This window comes from Trachurus japonicus, chromosome 4, assembly GCF_045865225.1.
Source record: "Trachurus japonicus isolate A0001 chromosome 4, Traja_1.0".
NCBI lineage: Eukaryota > Metazoa > Chordata > Actinopteri > Carangiformes > Carangidae > Trachurus > Trachurus japonicus.
In genome coordinates, this window is record NC_140910.1 from 31,095,591 (window position 1) to 31,119,293 (window position 23,703).

The window sequence follows — 23,703 nt, forward strand, 5'->3', positions numbered from 1 at the left end:
AAAAAAAGAAAAGAAAAAAAGAACAGAAAATATTATTAAAGCAGAAGTAAGTGGTCTGGTCGTTTTCGCTAATGCTGCGTTCCAGGCAGGCTTTTGAAATCGTAAATTACAGCTTCAAGTCACAACTTACGACTTTGTAGCGTTCCAGGCAACCCACTCGTGTTTTTCCGACCTGTTTTACCTGTGAAAGTCACTATAACGGCCACTCGTAACTTCTGACCCGTGAACTCGTACCAGATCGAACTGGTACCACTTCACGGTCGGAAAAATACGAGTTTCCTTGAACGCACCATAACAGTCCTCGTCCCTACGTCGCCACATTCACGGCGTTCCTTGGCTGCACACACAGCCCTGCATGCTGTTCTCTCTCCTCATTGGATAAAAACTGTAGGATACAATAAATGTTTTCTCCTCGGCTCAGAGCAGAGCAGAGTGACTGACAGACCCGTGTTTCAGACCAAACACTCTATAGAAGTGATTGCTGTCGGAAAATATAACTATTTAAGACTTATATTAACACAAATATATCACTTACTTCTGCTTTAAATATTACAATGCATAACCATCTAAGAAAAAGTAAATAATATAATATAACATAATATAATATAATAGGAGATGGAGTCCTACATTAAAACTCCATCTACCTCTTGTAGATAGAGAGGATGAAAACGTTAAATGTGCTCCAAATTTAAACACACACACACACGCACACACACACACACACACACACAATATAATGTGTGTGTGTAATAATGAATACTTTTATTACCTTATTTTAGGTAAGGTAATAAAGGTATTTTTTATAACCTTATATTTATATACATATACACACACATATACATACAGCTCTGGAAAAAATTTAGAGACCACTTGTTTTATTCTATAAACTACTGACAACAATTCTTTAAAAAGTATTGTTTATTGGCAGAAAACAAAAACAAAACAAACAAAAAACAAATAGATCTGTAGAAGAACTTAAAATAAAGATTGATCAATGATAAACTAATCAAATGTTGATTGAAAGTAATTTATCATTTTCTGCTCATCACACCACACACAGTCATAACAACATACGTAATGTGAAATGACTCATAAATTTAAAAAGAGAGAGAAAAGATTTTACACATGAAAAGTCGTAAAAAAGAAAAAGGAAAAGTGTAATAATGAGACAGCAGGTGGACAAGTGCAGTTTAACACGTTAAATTTAGGGCTGCAACTAACAATTATTGTCAATATCAGTTAGTCTGTTGATTATTTAAACGATGAATCCATTAGTTTATTACTATTACTATTTAAACAATTAATTTAATAATCGATTATTGTTTGATTAATTGATTAGTCGTTGCGGCTCTAGTTAAATTAACCGACTTTTCCCTTTAAACAACATGATAAATATGATCGTCCTCTTTATCTCTAACTGCTCTGCTCCACTGTCACTGACACATTCACTGGTAAGAGCTTCAATGGGAGGTTTCTAGCAGTGCCAATGTATGGGAACATCTTCTGAGTGAAAGTGTGTGTGAAGGTGTGTATGTGTGTGTTAGTATCAGGATCAGAGAACGACAGTTTTCCTCTGTTCAAGTCCAGATTCACTCTGATCCTCTGGTGCTTCTTCTGCACTGGGAGAACAATGCCTAGACCTGGTGGTGAAAATGCTGAGTATTTATCTTCATCAAACTGTATTCCCCATAATCCAGACAGTATCTTGTCTCCCTTCCTCTGCACAGACTCTGGTAACACACCCAGTCCCCACCATGTACCGTCTCCAACCTCGACATCCCAGCTGTGAGTCCCAGAGTTAAAACCCTCAGAGCCCAGGACACAGCAGAGATAATCAATCCTCTCTGGATTGTCAGGAAGCTGCTGTTCATCTCCTCCTCTCACACTGGTCAGATCTTCAGACAGGATGAGTTCTGGATGAGCAGTGTTTGGGTCCAGAACCACAGGACTGTAGGAGACCATGTCCTTCATCTTGTTCCAGATGTTGAAGGTCAGGTTGCCCAGGTGTTTGGCCTGGTCTATCAGAGCTCCTGAGTCCAGCTGTGGATCCTCCAGCAGGGGGCGCTGCTGGACTCTTTCCACTGCAGCCTTGTAGTTGAGCAGGAATGAGACGTCTTCAGCTCTCAGCTCGTCCTCTGTGGCTCTGACTGTGTGTGAAAGAGCTGCTATCTCTCTGCTCAGAGCCTCCATCTTCTCCTTCATCCTCTGACTCTTCTGCTCCTCTTCCTCCCTCAGTGCAGCCATCCTGGCCTCCTCTTCCTCTTCTAGAAACTGGTGAAGCTTCTTAAACTGCTCCTTAATCTGCCTCTCTGTGTGTCGGGCCTGGACCTTAATGTGTTCTGCTGTTTGACCAAACTTCACTTGAACTTCTTCAAAACCCTTTAACTTCTTCTTTAAGGGCTCCAGAGTTTCCTCAAGTTCCTTCTTGAGTTTTGAAGCAGCTTCATCGATGGGTTTGATTCTGTGGTTGGTGTGTGTGTCTGAATGGAGACAGATGAGACACACTGGCTGCTGGTGGTCCAGACAGAAGAGTTTGAGTTTCTCAGAGTGCAGACTGCAGAGAGCCTCTGAAGATCTCTGCTCTCTCTGCTGTAAGAAGCTCTCACACAGGTTCTTCAACACCAGACTAAGAGGTGGTTCTGGCTTTGAAGATCTTCTTTTACAAACTGGACACAGTGGATCTTGTTTCTCCTTCCACCAGCTCTTCAGACAGTCTTTACAGAAGCTGTGGCTGCAGGACAGAACAACAGGATCTCTGAAGACCTCCGTACAGACCGAACAGCAGAGATCCTCCTCTAGTCTGGAAGCCATTTAGTCTGTAGGTGAAGCTGAAAACACAGCAGACAGAAAGTAGAGTCAGTCATGGCTCCCCTCCCTCCTCTACTGACTTGACTGAAGTTTACTGTGACTCTGAGTCCAGGTTTTAGTCAAACTCACCTTCAGTGTGTGGAGTGTCGGCAGGTTGAAGCAGCAGTGTTGTAGCTGGACTCACTCACAGGAAGTTGTTGGTTTGGTCTGAAGCTGAATCTGATCGTCTCTTCTTCAGTCTGCGGCTCTGGGACTGAAGAGGAAGTGCAGCAGATTCCTGTTCTATGAGTCATGTGAGGGGGCGGAGCTTTGTCACACTGAAAGTTCAGCAGGATGATGCAGCAGCTCTGTTTAGTTTCTGTTTGTGGATCATTTAACGTCTAAAGAGTCTTAATTCATTAGTGGAGAACTTCAAACACAGGAGAAGTTGGAAACACTGCAGTGAAGAAATGAGTTCAAGACACCATGACGACAGAAACGCAGCATTTATCAAACTTTTGCAGGATGTGCTTCAGTTACAACTTAAATGAACTAAATTTATACTAAATACGAACTTTCATTCCAGCTCTGTTTAGAGGAACTTGTACTGAAACTAATCCACAACATTTATTGTTGTGTAGATGCAGGAGACGAAGCTGAATATGAATCCAAGTCAAGACAACATTTTATTATGTTGATGAAAAACAGGAACAAGTGAACATTCAGATGTAAAATTTGAAAAAGAGAGAAAATATTTTACACATGAAAAGTCGTAAAAAAAAAAAAAAAAAGGACAAGTGTAATAATGAGACAACAGGAGGACAAGTGCAGTTTAACAGGTTCAATTTAGGGCTGCAACTAACGATTATTGTCATTATCAATTAATCTGTGGATTATTTAAACGATTAATCCATTAGTTGTTTGGTCAACAAAATGTTAAAAAATATTGAAAAACATCAACCAGTGTTTCCCAAACCACCAGACGACGTCCTCAAATGTCTTATTTTGTCCACAAACCAAAGAGAGACTCAGTTTATTGTCATAAAGGAACAAAGGAACCAGAAATATTCACATTTAAGAAGCTGGAATCAGAGAATCTGGACTTTTTGTCTTATACAACTATTCAAACAATTCATTTAATAATCGATTATTGTTTGATTAATCGATTAGTCGTTGCGGCTCTAGTTAAATTCACTGACTTTTCCCTTTAAACAACATGATAAATATGATCGTCCTCTTTATCTCTAACTGCTCTGCTCCACTGTCACTGACACATTCACTGGTAACAGCTTCACTGGGAGGTTATCACCAGTGCCAATGTATGGGAACATCTTCTGAGTGAAAGTGTGTGTGAAGGTGTGTATGTGTGTGTTAGTATCAGGATCAGAGAACGACAGTTTTCCTCTGTTCGAGTCCAGATTCACTCTGATCCTCTGGAGCTTCTTCTGCACTGGGAGAACAGTGTTTGGACCTGATGGTGAAATTGCTTCATACTTACCTTCATCAAACTGTATTCCCCATAATCCAGACCATATCTTGTTTCCCTTCCTCTGCACAGACTCTTTTAACAGACCCAGTCCCCACTGTGTACTGTCTCCAACCTCAACATCCCAGCTGTGAGTCCCTGAGTTAAAACCCTCAGAGCCCAGGATAAAGCCGTAAGTATCAAACCTCTCTGGATTGTCAGGAAGCTGCTGTTCATCTCCTCCTCTCACACTGGTCAGATCTTCAGACAGGATGAGTTCTGGATCACCAGTGTTTGGGTCCAGAACCACAGGACTGTAGGAGACCATGTCCTTCATCTTGTTCCAGATGTTGAAGGTCAGGTTGCCCAGGTGTTTGGCCTGGTCTATCAGAGCTCCTGAATCCAGCTGTGGATCCTCCAGCAGGGGGCGCTGCTGGACTATTTCCACTGCAGCCTTGTAGTTGAGCAGGAATGAGACGTCTTCAGCTCTCAGCTCGTCCTCTGTGGCTCTGACTGTGTGTGAAAGAGCTGCTATCTCTCTGCTCAGAGCCTCCATCTTCTCCTTCATCCTCTGACTCTTCTGCTCCTCTTCCTCCCTCAGTGCAGCCATCCTGGCCTCCTCTTCCTCTTCTAGAAACTGGTGAAGCTTCTTAAACTGATCCTTAATCTGCCTCTCTGTGTGTCGGGCCTGGACCTTAATGTGTTCTGCTGTTTGATCAAACTTCACTTGAACTTCTTCAAAACCCTTTAACTTCTTCTTTAAGGGCTCCAGAGTTTCCTCAAGTTCCTTCTTGAGTTTAGAAGCAGCTTCATCGATGGGTTTGAATATGTGGTTTTTGTGTGTGTCTGAATGGAGACAGATGACACACACTGGCTGCTGATGGTCCAGACAGAAGAGTTTGAGTTTCTCAGAGTGCAGACTGCAGAGAGCCTCTGAAGATCTCTGCTCTCTCTGCTGTAAGAAGCTCTCACACAGGTTCTTCAACACCAGGTTACAAGGTGGTTCATGCTTTGAACATCTTCTCTTACAAACTGGACACAGTCGATCTTGTTTCTCCTTCCACCAGCTCTTCAGACAGTCTTTACAGAAGCTGTGGCTGCAGGTCAGAACAACAGGATCTCTGAAGACCTCCGTACAGACTGGACAGTAGAAATCCTCCTCTAATCTGGAAGCCATTTAGTCTGTGAATGAAGCTGAAAACACAGCAGACAGGAAGTAGAATCAGTCATGGCTCCCCTCCCTCCTCTACTGACTTGACTGAAGTTTACTGTGACTCTGAGTCCAGGTTTTAGTCAAACTCACCTTCAGTGTGTGGAGTGTCAGCAGGTTGAAGCAGCAGTGTTGTAGCTGGACTCACTCACAGGAAGTTGTTGGTTTGGTCCGAAGCTGAATCTGATCGTCTCTTCTTCAGTCTGCGGCTCTGGGACTGACAGAGTTCAATAAAGTTGTTCCTGGGACTTTGTCCTCAGCGTTAATAACTAACTTGGTTTATCTCAGGTGAGTCATGTGAGGGGGCGGGGCTTTGAAAAATGACTGAATGTTGAACAGGTCAGTCCAGATTAATGTAGAGGAGCAGTTCTAGACATGAGCCTTGTTTTAAAAAGGGTCTTTTCATGTGTGTCTTTTTTTTTAATAAATACATAAATAAATTACTGTTGTGCATAGGGATGTTAAAAAAAAAGGTTATATACCGTACACATTTCCTTGTCATACCATGTGTGGGACTTACATTACGAAATATCAACTAATGTAGATTAATAACACAAGCTCTGACAGCTTTGAAAATTGACATAATTGTAGTCAGAAAGCTGCTACCTGTTAGAAATCCTCTAATCTGGAAGCCATTTAGTCTGTGAGTGAAGCTGAAAACACAGCAGACAGGAAGTAGAGTCAGTCATGGCTCCCCTCCCTCCTCTACTGACTTGACTGAAGTTTACTGTGACTCTGAGTCCAGGTTTTAGTCAAACTCACCATCAGTGTGTGGAGTGTCAGCAGGTTGAAGCAGCAGTGTTGTAGCTGGACTCACTCACAGGAAGTTGTTGGTTTGGTCTGAAGCTGAATCTGATCGTCTCTTCTTCAGTCTGCGTCTCTGCGACTGACAGAGTCCAATGCACTGTTTCCTGGTTTATCTCAGGTGAGTCATGTGAGGGGGTGGAGCTTTGAAAAATGACTGAATGTTGAACAGGTTAGTCCAGATTAATGGAGAGGAGCAGTTCTAGGTATGTGCCTCGTTTTAAAAAGGGTCTTATCGTGTGTTTTTTGATGAAGAAATAATTTGCTGTTGTGCATAGGGATGTAGAAAAAAAAAGTTATCTACCGTACACATTTCCTTGTCATACCATGTTGTGTGTGTGGGAGTCAAGACATATAAACTCATGTAGATTAATAACACAAGCTCTGACAGCTTTGAAACTTGACATAATTGTGGTCAGAAAGCTGCTTAAGTGTTTAAGTGCAGTACTTGTACCTGTGCCGAGTACTTGTACACATTGTGGTGTCAGTACTTCATCTCAACACTTCCTCCACCTCTGCTACTAATGATAAAGAGAATGGGATGTTGTGTAGATGCAGGAGACGTTAAAGACGAAGCTGAATATGAATCCAAGTCAAGACAACATTTTATTATGTTGATGAAAAACAGGAACAAATATACATTCAGCTTTTGTGACAAACTGACACGTTGATACATTTTAGATCATTTCATATGAACAGATACAAACTTTTTACATATGTAATTAAACAAGAATCACTTTTCAACTTTTCATGTTTGACATTTTTTCATCTGGAGAAGAACTCCAGATCTTCTTCTGGAGAAGAAGAATCAACTGTTCAGTAATTGAGTGATAAGAATAAAATATTTTACACATGAGAAGTAGTAATAAAGAAAAAAAAGGGGGGGGGGGGGGGATGAAAAGTGTAATAATGAGGCAGTAGAAGGACAGGTGAAGTTTAACAGGTGCAATTCACTGACTTTTCCCTTTAAGAAATAAACAACATTATAAATATGGGTTAGGTTATGGTTAAAATAATTTGCACCAACAATTAAAGGTAACAAACTTACTGTTATGACTATAGGGATTATGGCAATGGGCCAATTTGCCAAAGATGTTGAACTATCCCTTTAAGAAATAAACAACATTATAAATATGATCATCCTCTTTATCTCTAACTTCTCTGCTCCACTGTCACTGACACCTTCACTGGTAACAGCTTCACTGGGAGGTTTCTACCAATGTTAATGAATGGAAACATCTTCTGAGTGAAAGTGTGTGTGAAGGTGTGTATGTGTGTGTTAGTATCAGGATCAGAGAACGACAGTTTTCCTCTGTTCAAGTCCAGATTCACTCTGATCCTCTGGAGCTTCTTCTGCTCTGGGAGATACATGTCTGGACCTGATGGTGAAAATGCTTCATACTTACCTTCATCAAACCCTATTCCCCATAATCCAGACTCCATCTCAGCTCCCTTCCTCTGCACAGACTCTGTTAACACACCCAGTTCCCAGTCTGTACTGTCTCCAACCTCGACATCCCAGCTGTGAGTCCCTGAGTTAAAACCCTCAGAGCCCAGGACACAGCAGGAATCATCAAACCTCTCTGGATTGTCAGGAAGCTGCTGTTTGTCTCCTCGTCTCCCACTGGTCAGATCTTCAGACAGGATGAGTCCTGGATAAGCAGTGTTTGGGTCCAGAACCACAGGACTGTAGGAGACCATGTCCTTCATCTTGTTCCAGATGTTGAAGGTCAGGTTGCCCAGGTGTTTGGCCTGGTCTATCAGAGCTCCTGAGTCCAGCTGTGGATCCTCCAGCAGGGGGCGCTGCTGGACTCTTTCCACTGCAGCCTTGTAGTTGAGCAGGAATGAGACGTCTTCAGCTCTCAGCTCGTCCTCTGTGGCTCTGACTGTGTGTGAAAGAGCTGCTATCTCTCTGCTCAGAGCCTCCATCTTCTCCTTCATCCTCTGACTCTTCTGCTCCTCTTCCTCCCTCAGTGCAGCCATCCTGGCCTCCTCTTCCTCTTCTAGAAACTGGTGAAGCTTCTTAAACTGCTCCTTAATCTGCCTCTCAATTGTGTCGGGCCTGGACCTTGATGTGTTTCTGCCTGTTTGACCAAACTTCACTTTTAACTCTTTTAAAACTCTTTAACTTCTTCTTTAAGGGCTTCAGAGTTTCCTCAAGTTCCTTCTTAAGTTTCAAAGCAGCTCATCGATGGGTTTGAATCTGTGGTTGGTGTGTGTTTCTGAATCTCTGCAGATGAGACACACTGGCTGCTGATGGTCCAGACAGAAGAGTTTGAGTTTCTCAGAGTGCAGACTGCAGAGAGCCTCTGAAGATCTCTGCTCTCTCTGCTGTAAGAAGCTCTCACACAGGTTCTTCAACAACAGGTTACAGGGTGGTTGTTCCTTTGAATATCTTCTCTTACAAACTGGACACAGTGGATCTTGTTTCTCCTTCCACCAGCTCTCCAGACAGCCTTTACAGAAGCTGTGTCTGCAGGTCAGAACAACAGGATCTCTGAAGACCTCCGTACAGACCGGACAGCAGAGATCCTCCTCTGGTCTGGAAGCCATTTAGTCTGTAGGTGAAGCTGAAAACACAGCATACGGGAAGTAGAGTCAGTCATGGCTCCCCTCCCTCCTCTACTGACTTGACTGAAGATTACTGTGACTCTGAGTCCAGGTGTAAGAGCCATATTTGTATTGCTTACTAGTAGTTTCCTTTAAAATGTTGAACTGCTCCTTTAATTATGCTGCTGATGACATCATACATAGTAGCTTAGTTCTCAGACCAGGTTAAGCAGCCAAGACAGTTTTTTGACAATACCTCAGAGTGAATCTTGTAACTTTGTTTTTGCTTTTAAAGTAAAGTTATTTTTTGAATGGAGTTACTGCCTCGGAAGATTCTTTTTTGTGTCAAGCTTATCGCCAAGAACACTGCTTAATAGTAGCGGTAAAGCAGAGTACTCGGAGGAAGAAAGATTGCCGTTACATGCGAGTCAAAAAACTCCGCTCTCGATGGAAATAAAAGCGGATGAACTTGGAATAAACTGTTCCTTCATGGATAAGGAGACAACCCAAGTCCTCATACTGGAATAAGTAAGTCTGTGGATGCTTTGCAACAAGATCTCAACTGCTAATTAAGCTAACACACGGAAAGCTAACGCCAGCCTGTCGGAGCTGCGCAGCACATGATGAATGCAGTTCATTGAAGTGGATTTGGATCAGCTAGTCTTGGATACTGATGTGTATATGAAGATACTGTTGGACATTAATGATTCCTTGGATAACTGAATGTTTTAAGCTGAATTCTACGTCAAGTGGTTTGTGCTGTGCTAAGGCAGACTCTGACCACAAGAGGGCGCCAAAGCCCACAGAAAGGCAATAGAGGACAAAATAAGCAGACTTATAGGATCAAGAAGAGGAAAATTATCTCAGCTTACAGGCATGATAAAAAATATTGAAAGCCTGAAGCTTGATGGCTCCAATGTGGATGAAGTGGAAGGATTGCTTCATGATAATTTTCACGAAACATTTATTGAGTTTGAAGATATAAACACTGCAGTTGTTGCTCTAATGCAGGGGTCTTCAACGTTTTCCAGGCAAGGACCCCCAAACTGATGGAGAGATGGAGCGGGGACCCCCTACTTATATAGTATAAAATTATATTTAACGAGTCCTGTATTGCCAGGAAATGATAATACATACGTAGTCTATGAAAAAAAGTGGAAAAGTCAGGGGGCAGGGGCCCACTTTAGTATTCTTTCAGGGGGCCCAGAATTCCTAGCAACGGCCCTGGTGCCATATGCCAAAAGTGCCATATTCTCGACTATAAATCACGCTTTTTTTTAGGAGTTTAGTCAAAGGGACTTATATAAAAAATATATGCCATGCCATGATCACAACAGGTCACAACTATGCTCGTGGTAACTGAACGCTGCTACTGCACCAATGAAAGAATTACTAAACCATAAAAAGACAGAGAAAACAAAGCAGTGTTTCCCCTACTGTTTTTTTCTCTGGCTTTTTATACATTTATTTTGAAAGGGCAGCTGGGAGAGACGGGGGCGCGGAGAGAAAGTGAGAGGGGGGATTGACACGCAGCAATGGGACTGTCGGAGGGTCGCTGCAGCGGCCGTGCTCTACCAAGACTCGTGACTCACCTCCAACCGTCAGCGCCGCGGTCACCGAAGCTGATTCTGGGAACATTTCAGTGACGGTGTCACAGCCTGACGCTGCTTCATTGTCGCTGCGCTATGAGCAGACGTGGCGGCGCTGGTTAATGTCACCATCGTATGAGTGTGTGCTGTGAATTAACGAGTGTGTATGGAGAATGAAAACTAAAGTCCCATCGTTGTGTAGCTGACGGTTCAGGGGCCGAGTGTCACACAACACCACTGACAGCGGTGGGGGGGAGTGAGCGAGAGAGAGTGAGAGAGAGATGGTGCGCAGTGTTTGTATCAGATACAATACAAAGGCTCCCCTGACACCTATATTATAGGAAAACAGAGGACTTGTATGTAAAAATCCGATGTTCAGCAGCGGTGAACGCCCCTATGGATCTTTTTTTCATAACTTCCATATCTTTTGTCATATTTCTTTTCCCTCAACCAAAACTTTCGCGACCCCCCTGCAGTACCTCCGCGGACCCCCTAGGGGTCGCGGACCCCCTGTTTGAAGACCTCTGCTCTAATGGATAAAGGTGAGGGACAAAGAGATCAACATGACTGGTATGAACCAAGAACCACCACTTTGAGAGACTTTGTTGAGAACACTGAAAACTGGTGTGCTGCAGTGAGGAATAGATTAAATAACGAAGATGAAGTTGTGAGTGGGAAGCTTGGCCAGGATGACGTCAAAGCAGAGGACAGCAATATCTCAAGCTGGAATAGGGCGTCATAGTAAAAAGAAATCCTCAATTTCTTCATCAACAGATAGTGGGACGTCAGTAGCCCTGAAGGCAGCCATGGAGCATGCAACCTTGAAGGCACGTGCAGCAGCCTTACAAAGGAAACAATCGCTGGAGAAGGAAGAGCTGCAGCTGAAAGCTAAAATGGAACAGCTTGCGATGGAAACAGCTATTGCAGAGTCTGACGCAAAACTCAAGGTGTTTGAAGAATATGGAAGTGTGAAAGGAAGTATTCACAGTGATGCATCACGAAAGCGTTCACGAATTAAACATAAAGAACAGAGTGATGGTGCTATGCTAACCTCCTCAAATGTTGCTGCAGGAGGACAAGCAGCATATATTCCTGGTATGTTGGCGCAGTCTTCACCAGACACACAACAGAACAAACCTCATGGCAATAGCAACCCACAGGTGGCAGACAGTGGAAGAGGACTGTATGAGGTAATGCAGAAGCAGAAATGCAATTACTGAGATGCTTGTAAAACAACAAACAAGGTCTTATCTCCCTCTAAAGGCATTCCCGTTTTTAAAGGTGACCCTCTCACTTACAAATCCTTCGTCAGAGCCTTTGAGCATGCTGTGGACAGCAAGACAGACAGTTACCAGGACAAGTTGTATTACTTAGAGCAGTATACCAGCGGGGAGCCGCAGGAACTTGTCCGTATCTGTGAGCATATGTCTTCTGACAGAGGCTAACCATGAGGCCAGAAAGTTACTCAAGAAAACAATACTGTGATGAGTTGAAGATAGCAAACGCCTACATGGATAAAGCCTTGAGATGGCCTCAGATCAAATCAGAAGATGGTAAGGCATTGAATGCTTATGCTCTTTTCCTGATTGGATGCAAGAACACGATGGATGACTTGAATTTATGGAAGAAATGGATAATCCCACGAATATGCGAGTTGTTATTTCAAAGCTTCCCTATAAGATGAGAGAGAAGTGGAGAACAACCGCATTCGAGATCCATGAAGAAGGAAGAGGACGAGCAAGGTTCTCTCACCTAGTTGACTTCATTGACAAACAAGCAAAGGTAGCTATGGATCCTCTCTTTGGAGATGTTATAGAGAGTTCACAATCCTTCAAAGGAAAAGAAAAGGCTACAAAAGAGAGAAACATCAGGAAATCTGGACAAAGAGAGAGCATGTTTGCTACAGGTGTACAGGACACAACCATGGAGGCAACTGTAAAGAAAAGCAGCTCTGCAAAAGGTGTTGTAACAGCCTTTCACAAACCCTGCTTATTCTGCCAGAAGAATCATGCACTTTCCGTCTGCAATAAAATTAAAGAGCAGACCAACACAGAACGGATAGACTTCCTGAAATCTAAGGGCCTATGTTTTGGATGTCTTACCTTTGGGCACCTTAGTAAGAATTGCAAGAAGAGACTCAAGTGTCAGATTTGTTCTCGATTGCATCCAGACATACTCCATGTAAAGACAGAAGTACGATAGTGCTTCAGAAAAGATGGAAGAAAACAATACTGAGAACGACATAGTTTCTAGCGCCTATGTGTCATTGGGTCAGGAGTCATGTGGTAACACTGGGGCTGGGGAAGAAGAATGTGTGCTTGCTGTGGTACCAGTCAAACTTAAGTCCAGGAAAAGTGAGAGATACGTGGAAACATATGCCTTTATAGATCCTGGCAGCACAGCGACATTTTGTACTGAGGACATTCAGAGGAAACTGAATCTTAAAGGAAAGAACACCCAGTTTCTTCTTGACACAATGGCTCAAGACAACTCTGATAGTCACAAACTAATGAAGAGCGTTGTTCTTTCAGATCTTGAGGTGTGTGGTCTTGAAGAAAACACATACATTGAACTTCCAAAGGTGTATACACACAGCCACATCCCAGTGAAGGAGGAAAACATACCAACGACAGGACGATATTGCACAATGGCAGTATCTGAAAGAAGTACGTCTGCCAGTATTACAGCAAAAGTGGGAATGCTTATCGGTGCCAATGTCCCAAAAGCCATAGAGCCATGGCAAATCATAAATAGTGAAGGAGGAAGGGCCATATGCAGTCAAGACCGCCCTAGGATGGGTGATCAATGGACCCCTTAGAAAAGACCAAGAACCAAAAATGGACAATGGTAAACTGCAGAGATACACAGCTAATCGCATTCTAGTGAGGGAAATAGAAGAGCTGTTAGTGAAACAGTACAACACAGATTTCCCAGAGCGAAGCTGTGAAGAAAAAGAGGAAATGTCTCAAGATGATCGCAGGTTTATGCACCTGGTCACAAGCTCAGCGAAGTTGGTTGACGGACATTATAGCCTGAGATTGCCCCTGAGGAATGAAAAATGTCAAGATGCCAAATAACCGCTGCATGGCTCAGCAGCGGGCTGACAATCTCAAGAGGAAGTTAAAGAAAAACCCAGACTTCCATGAAGATTACATATCATTCATTAAGAGCATCATTGAAAAAGGCTACGCTGAGAAAATACCAGCTGAACAAATCAGTCGCAGTGATGGACGTGTGTGGTACATCCCCCACCACGGGGTGTACCACCCTAAGAAAAAGAAAATAAGAGTAGTTTTTGATTGTACGGGCCACATATCAAGGTGTCTCACTAAATGAACAATTGCTGCAGGGACCAGACCTCACTAACAACCTCACTGGTATCCTATTAAGATTCAGGGAACATCCAGTGGCACTGATGGCAGATGTGGAGTCTATATTCTATCAAGTGAGGATCCCGGAGGAAGACGCAGATCTGCAACGGTTCCTGTGGTGGCCGGAGGGCAATCTAAACAGCGATGAGTAAGAGTTCAGGATGAAAGTACACCTTTTTGGTGCTACATCTTCACCCAGTTGCGCTTCGTACGCTCTGATAAGAACTGCGGAAGATGCAAGAGAAATTATGAGTGCAGAGGCAGTTGACAATGTGTTAAGACATTTTTACGTTGATGATTGCCTAAAGGCAGTGGAAACAAGTGACCAAGCAGTCAGCCTTGTGCAAGAGCTCACAGCCTTATGTGCTAGAGGAGGTTTCCATCTCACTAAGTGGGTGAGTAACAGCAAGACAGTCTTGTTATCTATTCCCGACGATGAAAAGGCACCTGAAGTGAAAGACCTAGACTTGAGTCACAACACACTTCCAATGGAACGTGCACTTGGTGTGCAATGGTGCACAGAGACTGACAGGTTCAGATTTCAAATAAACATGCAAAGCAAACCTGTCACCAGACGTGGCATCTTATCCACAGTAAGTTCTGTCTTCGACCCTCTTGGTCTTTTAGCGCCGCTCATTTTACCGGCAAAACTCATCTTACGTGACCTGTGTAAGAATAAACATGGTTGGGATGAAGAGATTGAAGGTGGACATGCAAAAAAGTGGCAAGAATGGTTGGCAGACTTAGAGAGTTTGGCAGAGTTCAGTATACCCAGATGCATCAAAGCTGAAGAGTTTGGATCCACACAATCAGCACAGCTGCATCACTTTGCTGATGCGAGCGAGGATGGATATGCTACTGCCTCCTACCTATTGCTTACCAGCCGAGAGAACAAAAAACACTGTTCCCTCCTAATTGGAAAATCAAGAGTAACACCACTGAAACATGTCACAATACCGAGATTGGAACTGACAGCAGCAGTCATTGCTGTAAAAATGGACAGAATGCTCAAACAGGAACTTAACCAGTTAACGCACGCTGTACCTCCCACGGTACGGCTCCAGAAGGTGGCGCTAGCATCAATTACTCCCGAACATTTTTAACAGCAGCCCTTAAGCATATATATTCATGTTATACATTGTTAGAAAGCTTAGATCGCCCCGATCAATTCAAGACCACCCATGATTTTTTTGGTTGCTCACAGCCCTAACAGGATTAGCAGTTAGGTCGGCTAGCCGCTAAGCTAACGTATGATGCGTACATACCTTTCAAGTCTTCCCTTTATCCACAGCTGATCTACAGCGACCATCTTATGACACAAGACCGTTTGTACAGCTTGCCAAGTACCCATGCTTGTGAAATATGAAATCCGTTTCCTTCTAACCGAAGTATTTTCCTCAATATGTCCATGTGTTTAGTCCAATGCGTAACGTAATACACGCGGATCAAAACAAAAACCGGCCCCGTTACCGCATTTTACGAGTTGCACGGCGATCTGTGACTACATGTGACTGAATGTTTACATCCGTGAGGTCTTCCTGCTTCAAACGACACCACGCAGTAGCCAATCGGTGGCGAGGATGGGCCGGGACATGTCTCGAAAGCCAATGAGGACACGTGACGAGGAGACTGACAACGTGACTTTGATTGACAGCTGCTTGAGCCAATAGAAATTGTCCGTGAAATGAAGCAGATAACCTTTTAGCCAATAGTCTGAGGTTTTCAACGGTGTATGACACTACGCCATCACGTTTGGTTGCTGATAAACAAACCCCCGTGTATCCGGCGTGCGCGCCACCCGCTCCGCCGCATAGAAATACACAATGCAGATAGGCATATAGTTCTATAATCCACTGCTTTTAGGGGTGCGCCCTCTACTGCGCGCCAGGAGTTTAGCGGTTGTATTTTTTTTTGTTTCTTTTGGTCTTTTGACTTGAAATTTGGACTGCAAATCACAGAATCAAAAAAACACCTTAACAGTAATCCTGAGAGTGTTACCTTTACAATGATACCAGGCACATCTCTGAATCTTAAACTATGTGGGATCTGTGCTGCTCACAACTTGGGCATGGCGTTATGGCAAAAAACATGAAAAATAGGGGCGTGCATTAAGAGGTTAAAGTCCCGTTACAGGAATCAGTCTTCTGGACCGATAGCACTACAGTGCTCAGATATCTGACAAATGAAAGTGCTCGCTTCAAAACGTTTGTAGCGAACAGAGTTACGACAATCAGGGATCATTCTCATCCTACCCAGTGGCATTATGTCAACTCAGCGCTAAATCCAGCGGATCAGGGCTCTCGAGGAGTCAAAGTGGAGAAGTTCATGCAGAGCAAAGTCTGGATACATGGACCAGCTTTCTTGTTGAAGCCCAAAAGTGAGTGGCCAAAACAATTGGATGAAAAAGAATTGACCACAGAAGAAGATCCGGAAATCAAAACATGTGCTAGAGTGACCATAACCATCACACAAGAGAGTTATGATGCTCTCAACAAGCTCATCGCTTACTACTCGACATGGCAACGACTAAAGAAAGCAGTCGGATGGTTTCTCAGACTAAAGAAGATACTACTACTACTGAAAGACAAGAGAAAGGAGCTCAAAACTACAATCAGTCAATCTGAAAACAACTCTGAAAAACAGAACAAGCTTATTGAACAGCACATGAAGAAATTCAAATCAACGATTCAACAACATCCGTTGTCACTGGAAGAACTGGTCGAGGCAGAAGTGGAGCTCATACGGATAAGTCAGTTGCAAAGACTATACAGAAGAAATCTGTGCTCTTAAAGAAAATGCTCCCATCAAGAAAAAAAGCCAGATCTACAAACTTGACCCCCATGCTGCAGGATGATGTACTAAGAGTTGGAGGCCGGCTTCATAAAGCTGCAATGCCACAAGAGGCTAAACACCCAGCCATCCTCTCTAAAAATTCACCTATAGCCAACCTCATACTGCAACACATTCACCAAGAGGTGGGACATTGTGGTCGCAACTACATGCTGGCAACGCTGCGACAAAAGTATTGGATCCCTCAAGCTAACTCAGCTGTAAGGAGGATTATCTCAAAGTGCACTGTGTGCAGAAGACTTCATGCTAAAGCTGGAAAACAAAAGATGGCAGATCTGCCTGAAGACAGGCTAATGCCAGATCTACCACCCTTTACTAACGTGGGGGTTGACTTCTTCGGGCCATTTGAGGTCAAACGTGGAAGGAGCCTTGTCAAACGGTACGGCGTAATTTTCACTTGTCTCACTGTGAGAGCTTTTTGTTCACATTGAGATAGCTCACAGCCTGGATACAGATTCCTGCATTAACGCCATACGTCGGTTCATTTGTAGAAGAGGACAAGTAAAAGTTTTACGCTCAGACAATGGAACAAATTTTGTTGCAGCAGAAAAAGAGCTGCGCAAAGCATTGGAAAACCTGAATCAGATGAAAGTACAGAACACTATGACAGAAAAAGGGATCAAGTGGATTTCACAACCCAGCAGCCTCCCACCAAGGTGGCGTATGGGAAAGACAAATCCGTACTGTAAGAAAGGTCTTAAACTCTGTGCTACAACAACAATCACTAGATGATGAAGGACTCCAAACCATCATGTGTGAAGTCGAGGCCATCATCAATAACAGACCGATAACACCCCCATCATACGACCCTGGTGATGTTGAAGCTCTAACTCCCAATCACTTGTTGCTTATGAAGACACAACCCAACATTCCACCAGGAGTCTTTGACCAAGATGATCAGTACGCACGTCGGCGATGGAAGCAGATACAGTACATAGCTGATCTGTTTTGGACTAGATGGACGAGAGAATACTTGCCACTCCTTCAAGAGAGACAAAAGTGGCTCACACCACAGAGGAACTTCTCACCAGGAGATGTTGTACTGATAATAGATGAATCTGCCCCTCGCAACTCCTGGAATATGGGTTGAGTAATAAAGACAATAACCTGACTCCAGTTGTACAGTGAGGCGAGTTAGTGTGCAGCCTAAGACTAACGTACTGGACAGACCTATAACCAAGCTATGCCTGCTAAAACATGCAGTGTGAATTATTTGAGTGAAGAGCGCTAATGAGAGTTAATGTATAAAGTTGTACATCTTTTGTGTATTATGGTTTACTATGTTGAATGTTACATGGCTCACATGTTTGAAAATGTTTGGTAATTGTTCTGCATTTAGCATAAGCAATTAGGGGCTGGAAATGTAAGAGCCATATTGTATTGCTTACAATAGTTAGTAGTTGGAAATGAAAATGTGAACTGTTCCTTTAATTATGCTGATGATGACATCACAGTAGCTTAGCTCTCAGACCAGGTTAAGCAGCCTAAGAAGCAAGACAGTTTTTTGACAATACCGCAGAGCGAATCTTGTAGCTTTGTTTTTGTTTTTTATGTAAAGATATTTTTTGAATGGAGTTACTGCCTCGGAAGATTCTTTTTTGTGTCAAGCTTATCGCCAAGAACACTGCTTAATAGTAGCGGTAAAGCAGAGTAGGCTGAGGAAGAAAGATTGCCGTTACACCAGGTTTTAGTCAAACTCACCTTCAGTGTGTGGAGTGTCAGCAGGTTGAAGCAGCAGTGTTGTAGCTGGACTCACTCACAGGAAGTTGTTGGTTTGGTCTGAAGCTGAATCTGATCGTCTCTTCTTCAGTCTGCGTCTCTGGGACTGACAGAGTCCAATAAAGTTGTTCCTGGGACTTTGTCCTCACTATTAATAACTAACTTGGTTTATTTCAGGTGAGTCATGTGAGGGGGCGGAGCTTTGAAAAGTGACTGAATTTTGAACAGGTCAGTTCAGATTAATGTAGAGGAGCAGTTCTAGGTATGTGCCTCATTTTAAAAAAGGGTCTCTTCATGTGTTTTTTTAATAAATAAATAAATAAATAAATTACTGTAGTGCATAGAGATGTAAGAAACAAAGGTTATCTACTGTACACATTTCCTTGTCAAACCATGTGTCGGAGTTACAGTAAGACACATAAACTCATGTAGATTAATAACACAAGCTCTTGACAGCTTTGAAACTTGACATAATTGTGGTCAGGAAGCTGCTTTACCTGTTAGAAAAACCTGGGTGTGAATTTCTGATTCTTTGTGTGGAAGGAAGCAAACTGTTTAAGTGCAGTACTTGTACCTGTGCAGAGTACTTGTACACAGTGTGGTGCCAGTACTTGATCTCAACACTTCCTCCACCTCTGATGCTAATTATAAACAGAATGGGATGTTGTGTAGATGCAGGAGAAGTTAAAGACGAAGCTGAATATGAATCCAAGTCAAGACAACATTTTATTATGTTGATGAAAAACAGGAACGAATGTACATTCAGCTTTTGTGATGAACTGACACGTTAATACATTTTAGATCATTTCATATGAACAGATACAAACTTTTTACATATGTAATTAAACAAGAATCACTTTTCAACTTTTCATGTTTGACATTTTTTCATCTGGAGAATAACTCCAGATCTTCTTCTAGAGAAGAAGAATCAAATGTTCAGTAATTGAGTGATAAGAGTGAAAATATTTTAACAAATGAAAAGCAGATAAAAAGTAAAAGTGTAATAATGAGGCAGCAGGAGGACAGGTGAAGTTTATCAGGTTCAATTCACTGACTTTTCCTTTTAAGAAATAAACAACATGATAAATATGATCATCCTCTTTATCTCTAACTGCTCTGCTCCACTGTCACTGACACCTTCATTGGTAACAGCTTCACTGGGAGGTTTTCTACCAATGTTAATAATTGGAAAACATCTTCTGAGTGAAAGTGTGTGTGAAGGTGTGTATGTGTGTTTTAGTATCTGGATCATGAGAACGACAGTTTTCCTCTTGTTCAAGTCCAGATTCACTCTGATCCTCTGGAACTTCTTCTGATCTGGGAGATCAATGTCTGGACCTGGTGAAAATGCATCATATTCACCTTCATTAAACCCTATTCCCCATAATCCAGACTCCATCTCAGCTCCCTTCCTCTGCACAGACTCTGTAAACACACCCAGTGTCCAGTGTGTATTGTCTCCAACCTCGACATCCCAGCTGTGAGTCCCTGAGTTAAAACCCTCAGAGCCCAGGACAGAGCAGTATTCATCAAACCTCTCTGGATTGTCAGGAAGCTGCTGGTATTTGTCTCCTCTTCTCACACTGGTCAGATCTTCAGACAGGAAGAGTCCTGGATGAGCAGTGTTTGGGTCCAGAACCACAGGACTGTAGGAGACCATGTCCTTCATCTTGTTCCAGATGTTGAAGGTCAGGTTGCCCAGGTGTTTGGCCTGGTCTATCAGAGCTCCTGAGTCCAGCTGTGGATCCTCCAGCAGGGGGCGCTGCTGGACTCTTTCCACTGCAGCCTTGTAGTTGAGCAGGAATGAGACGTCTCAGCTCTCAGCTCGTCCTCTGTGGCTCTGACTGTGTGTGAAAGAGCTGCTATCTCTCTGCTCAGAGCCTCCATCTTCTCCTTCATCCTCTGAAGATCTGCTCCTCTTCCTCCCTCAGTGCAGCCATCCTGGCCTCCTCTTCCTCTTCTAGAAACTGGTGAAGCTTCTTAAACTGCTCCTTAATCTGCCTCTCTGTGTGTCGGGCCTGGACCTTAATGTGTTCTGCTGTTTGATCAAACTCCACTTGAACTTCTTCAAAACCCTTTAACCTCTTCTATAAAGGGCCTCCAGAGTTTCCTCAACTTCCTTCTTGAGTTTAGAAGCAGCTTCATCGATGGGTTTGATTTATGGTTGGTGTGTGTGTCTGAATGGAGACAGATGAGACACACTGGCTGCTGATGGTCCAGACAGAAGAGTTTGATTTTCTCAGAGTGCAGACTGCAGAGAGCCTCTGAAGATCTCTGCTCTCTCTGCTGTAAGAAGCTCTCACACAGGTTCTTCAACACCAGACTAAGAGGTGGATTTACCATTGAAGATCTTCTCTTACAAACTGGACACAGTGGATCTTGTTTCTCCTTCCACCATCTCTTCAGACAGTCTTTACAGAAGCTGTGGCTGCAGGAGAGAACAACAGGATCTCTGAAGACCTCCACACAGACCGGACAGTAGAAATCCTCCTCTAGTCTGGAAGCCATTGAGTCTGTGAGTGAAGCAGAAAACACAGCAGACAGGAAGTATAGTCAGATCATGGCTCCCCTCCCTCCTCTACTGACTTGACTGAAGTTTACTGTGACTCTGAGTCCAGGTTTTAGTCAAACTCACCTTCAGTGTGTGGAGTGTCAGCAGGTTGAAGCAGCAGTGTTGTAGCTGGACTCACTCACAGGAAGTTGTTGGTTTGGTCTGAAGCTGAATCTGATCGTCTCTTCTTTAGTCTGCGGCTCTGGGACTGAAGAGGAAGTGGCAGTGCAGCAGTTTCCTGGTTTATGAGTCATGTGAGGGGGTGGAGCTTTGTCACACTGAAAGTTCAGCAGGACGATGCAGCAGCTCTGTGTAGTTTCTGTTTTTGGATCATTTAACGTCTAAAGAATCTTAATTCATTAGTGGAGAACTTCAAACACAGGAGAAGTTGGAAACACTGCAGTGAAGAAATGAGTTCAATACACCATGACGACAGAAACGCAGCATTTATCAAACTTTTGCAGGATGTGCTTCAGTTACAACTTAAATGAACTAAATTTATACTAAATACGAACTTTCATTCCAGCTCTGTTTAGAGGAACTTGTACTGAAACTACTCCACAACATTTATTGTTGTGTAGCTGCAGGAGACGAAGCTGAATATGAATCCAAGTCAAGACAACATTTTATTATGTTGATGAAAAACAGGGACAAGTGAACATTCAGATGTAAAATTTAAAAAAGAGAGAAAATATTTTACACATGAAAAGTCGTAAAAATAAAAAATAAAAAGGACAAGTGTAATAATGAGACAACAGGAGGACAAGTTTAACAGGTTACATTTAGGGCTGCAACTAACGATTATTGTCATTATCAATTAATCTGTGGATTATTTAAACGATTAATCCATTAGTTGTTTGGTCAACAAAATGTTAAAAAATATTGAAAAATATCAACCAGTGTTTCTCAAACCACCAGACGACGTCCTCAAATGTCTTGTTTTGTCCACAAACCAAAGAGAGACTCAGTTTATTGTCATAAAGGAACAAAGGAACCAGAAATATTCACATTTAAGAAGCTGGAATCAGAGAATCTTGACTTTTTTTCTTATACAACTATTCAAACAATTCATTTAATAATGAATTATTGTTTGATTAATCGATTAGTCGTTGCGGCTCTAGTTAAATTCACTGACTTTTCCCTTTAAACAACATGATAAATATGATCGTCCTCTTTATCTCTAACTGCTCTGCTCCACTGTCACTGACACCTTCACTGGTAACAGCTTCACTGGGAGTTTATCAATAGTGTAAATGTATGGAAACATCTTCTGTGTGAAAGTGTGTGTGAAGGTGTGTATGTGTGTGTTAGTATCAGGATCAGAGAACGACAGTTTTCCTCTGTTCAAGTCCAGATTCACTCTGATCCTCTGGAGCTTCTTCTGCACTGGGAGAACAATGCCTAGACCTGGTGGTGAAACTGTTCCATATTCACCTTCATAGAACCCTATTCCCCATAATCCAGACAGTATCTCATCTCCCTTCCTCTGCACAGACTCTGGTAACACACCCAGTCCCCACCATGTATTGTCTCCAACCTTGACATCCCAGCTGTGAGTCCCTGAGTTAAAACCCTCAGAGCCCAGGACACAGCAGTAAGTATCAATCCTCTCTGGATTGTCAGGAAGCTGCTGTTCGTGTCCTCTTCTCACACTGGTCAGATCTTCAGACAGGGTGAGTCTTGGATGAGCAGTGTTTGGGTCCAGAACCACAGGACTGTAGGAGACCATGTCCTTCATCTTGTTCCAGATGTTGAAGGTCAGGTTGCCCAGGTGTTTGGCCTGGTCTATCAGAGCTCCTGAGTCCAGCTGTGGATCCTCCAGCAGGGGGCGCTGCTGGACTCTTTCCACTGCAGCCTTGTAGTTGAGCAGGAATGAGACGTCTTCAGCTCTCAGCTCGTCCTCTGTGGCTCTGACTGTGTGTGAAAGAGCTGCTATCTCTCTGCTCAGAGCCTCCATCTTCTCCTTCATCCTCTGACTCTTCTGCTCCTCTTCCTCCCTCAGTGCAGCCATCCTGGCCTCCTCTTCCTCTTCTAGAAACTGGTGAAGCTTCTTAAACTGCGCCTTCCTCTGCCTCTCTGTGTGTCGGGCCTGGACCTTAATGTGTTCTGCTGTTTGACCAAACTCCACTTGAACTTCTTCAAAACCCTTTAACTTCTCCTTTAAGGGCTCCAGAGTTTCCTCAAGTTCCTTCTTGAGTTTAGAAGCAGCTTCATCGATGGGTTTGAATATGTGGTTTTTGTGTGTGTCTGAATGGAGACAGATGAGACACACTGGCTGCTGATGGTCCAGACAGAAGAGTTTGAGTTTCTCAGAGTGCAGACTGCAGAGAGCCTCTGAAGATCTCTGCTCTCTCTGCTGTAAGAAGCTCTCACACAGGTTCTTCAACACCAGGTTACAAGGTGGATGTTCCTTTGAAGATCTTCTCTTACAAACTGGACACAGTTGATCTTGTTTCTCCTTCCACCAGCTCTTCAGACAGTCTTTACAGAAGCTGTGGCTGCAGGACAGAACAACAGGATCTCTGAAGACCTCCATACAGACCGGACAGTAGAAATCCTCCTCTAGTCTGGAAGCCATTGAGTCTGTGATGTGAAGCATGGAAAACACAGCATGAACAGAAAGTAAATTCAGTTTATGGCTTCCTCCCTCCCTCCTCTACTGACTTGACTGAAGTTTTACCTTGTGACTCTGAGTCCAGGTTTTAGTCGAAACTCACCTTCAGTGTTGTGGTGTGCAGTGTCAGCAGGTATTCTTGAAGCAGCAGTGTTGGTAGCTGGGGGACTCACTCACAGGATGTTGTTGGTTT

The 23,703-nt window shown here is 43.2% G+C and overlaps 3 protein-coding genes across 4 annotated transcripts in view; all 3 read right to left on the reverse strand.

The window, feature by feature from the left end:
• Positions 1-1,413: 1,413 nt before the first annotated feature.
• LOC146989200 (E3 ubiquitin-protein ligase TRIM39-like) lies at positions 1,414-2,811 on the reverse strand. Its single transcript, XM_085775459.1, has one exon. The coding sequence runs from the start codon at positions 2,809-2,811 to the stop codon at positions 1,414-1,416; it is 1,398 nt and encodes a 465-aa protein (XP_085631585.1).
• A 1,220-nt stretch (positions 2,812-4,031) lies between these two features.
• LOC146989201 (nuclear factor 7, ovary-like) lies at positions 4,032-5,429 on the reverse strand. The gene has a single exon (XM_085775460.1). It carries the CDS (start codon positions 5,427-5,429, stop codon positions 4,032-4,034), a length of 1,398 nt encoding a protein of 465 aa, XP_085631586.1.
• A 16,647-nt stretch (positions 5,430-22,076) lies between these two features.
• The window catches only part of LOC146989202 (E3 ubiquitin-protein ligase TRIM39-like), a 2,757-nt gene continuing 1,130 nt past the window's right edge, over positions 22,077-23,703 (reverse strand). Inside the window, exon 2 of one of the 2 annotated variants that reach the window (XM_085775179.1) lies at positions 22,077-22,913. In XM_085775179.1, coding sequence (XP_085631305.1) covers positions 22,077-22,913 — 837 coding nt within the window. Of the gene's footprint in view, positions 23,475-23,703 lie in introns of those variants that run through there. The other variant, XM_085775178.1, reaches the window with a different exon arrangement.

Excerpts from the sequence above, each read along its gene's own strand:
- LOC146989200 (XM_085775459.1), bottom strand. The coding sequence starts at position 2,811 with ATGGCTTCCAGACTAGAGGAGGATCTCTGCTGTTCGGTCTGTACGGAG.
- LOC146989201 (XM_085775460.1), bottom strand. The coding sequence starts at position 5,429 with ATGGCTTCCAGATTAGAGGAGGATTTCTACTGTCCAGTCTGTACGGAG.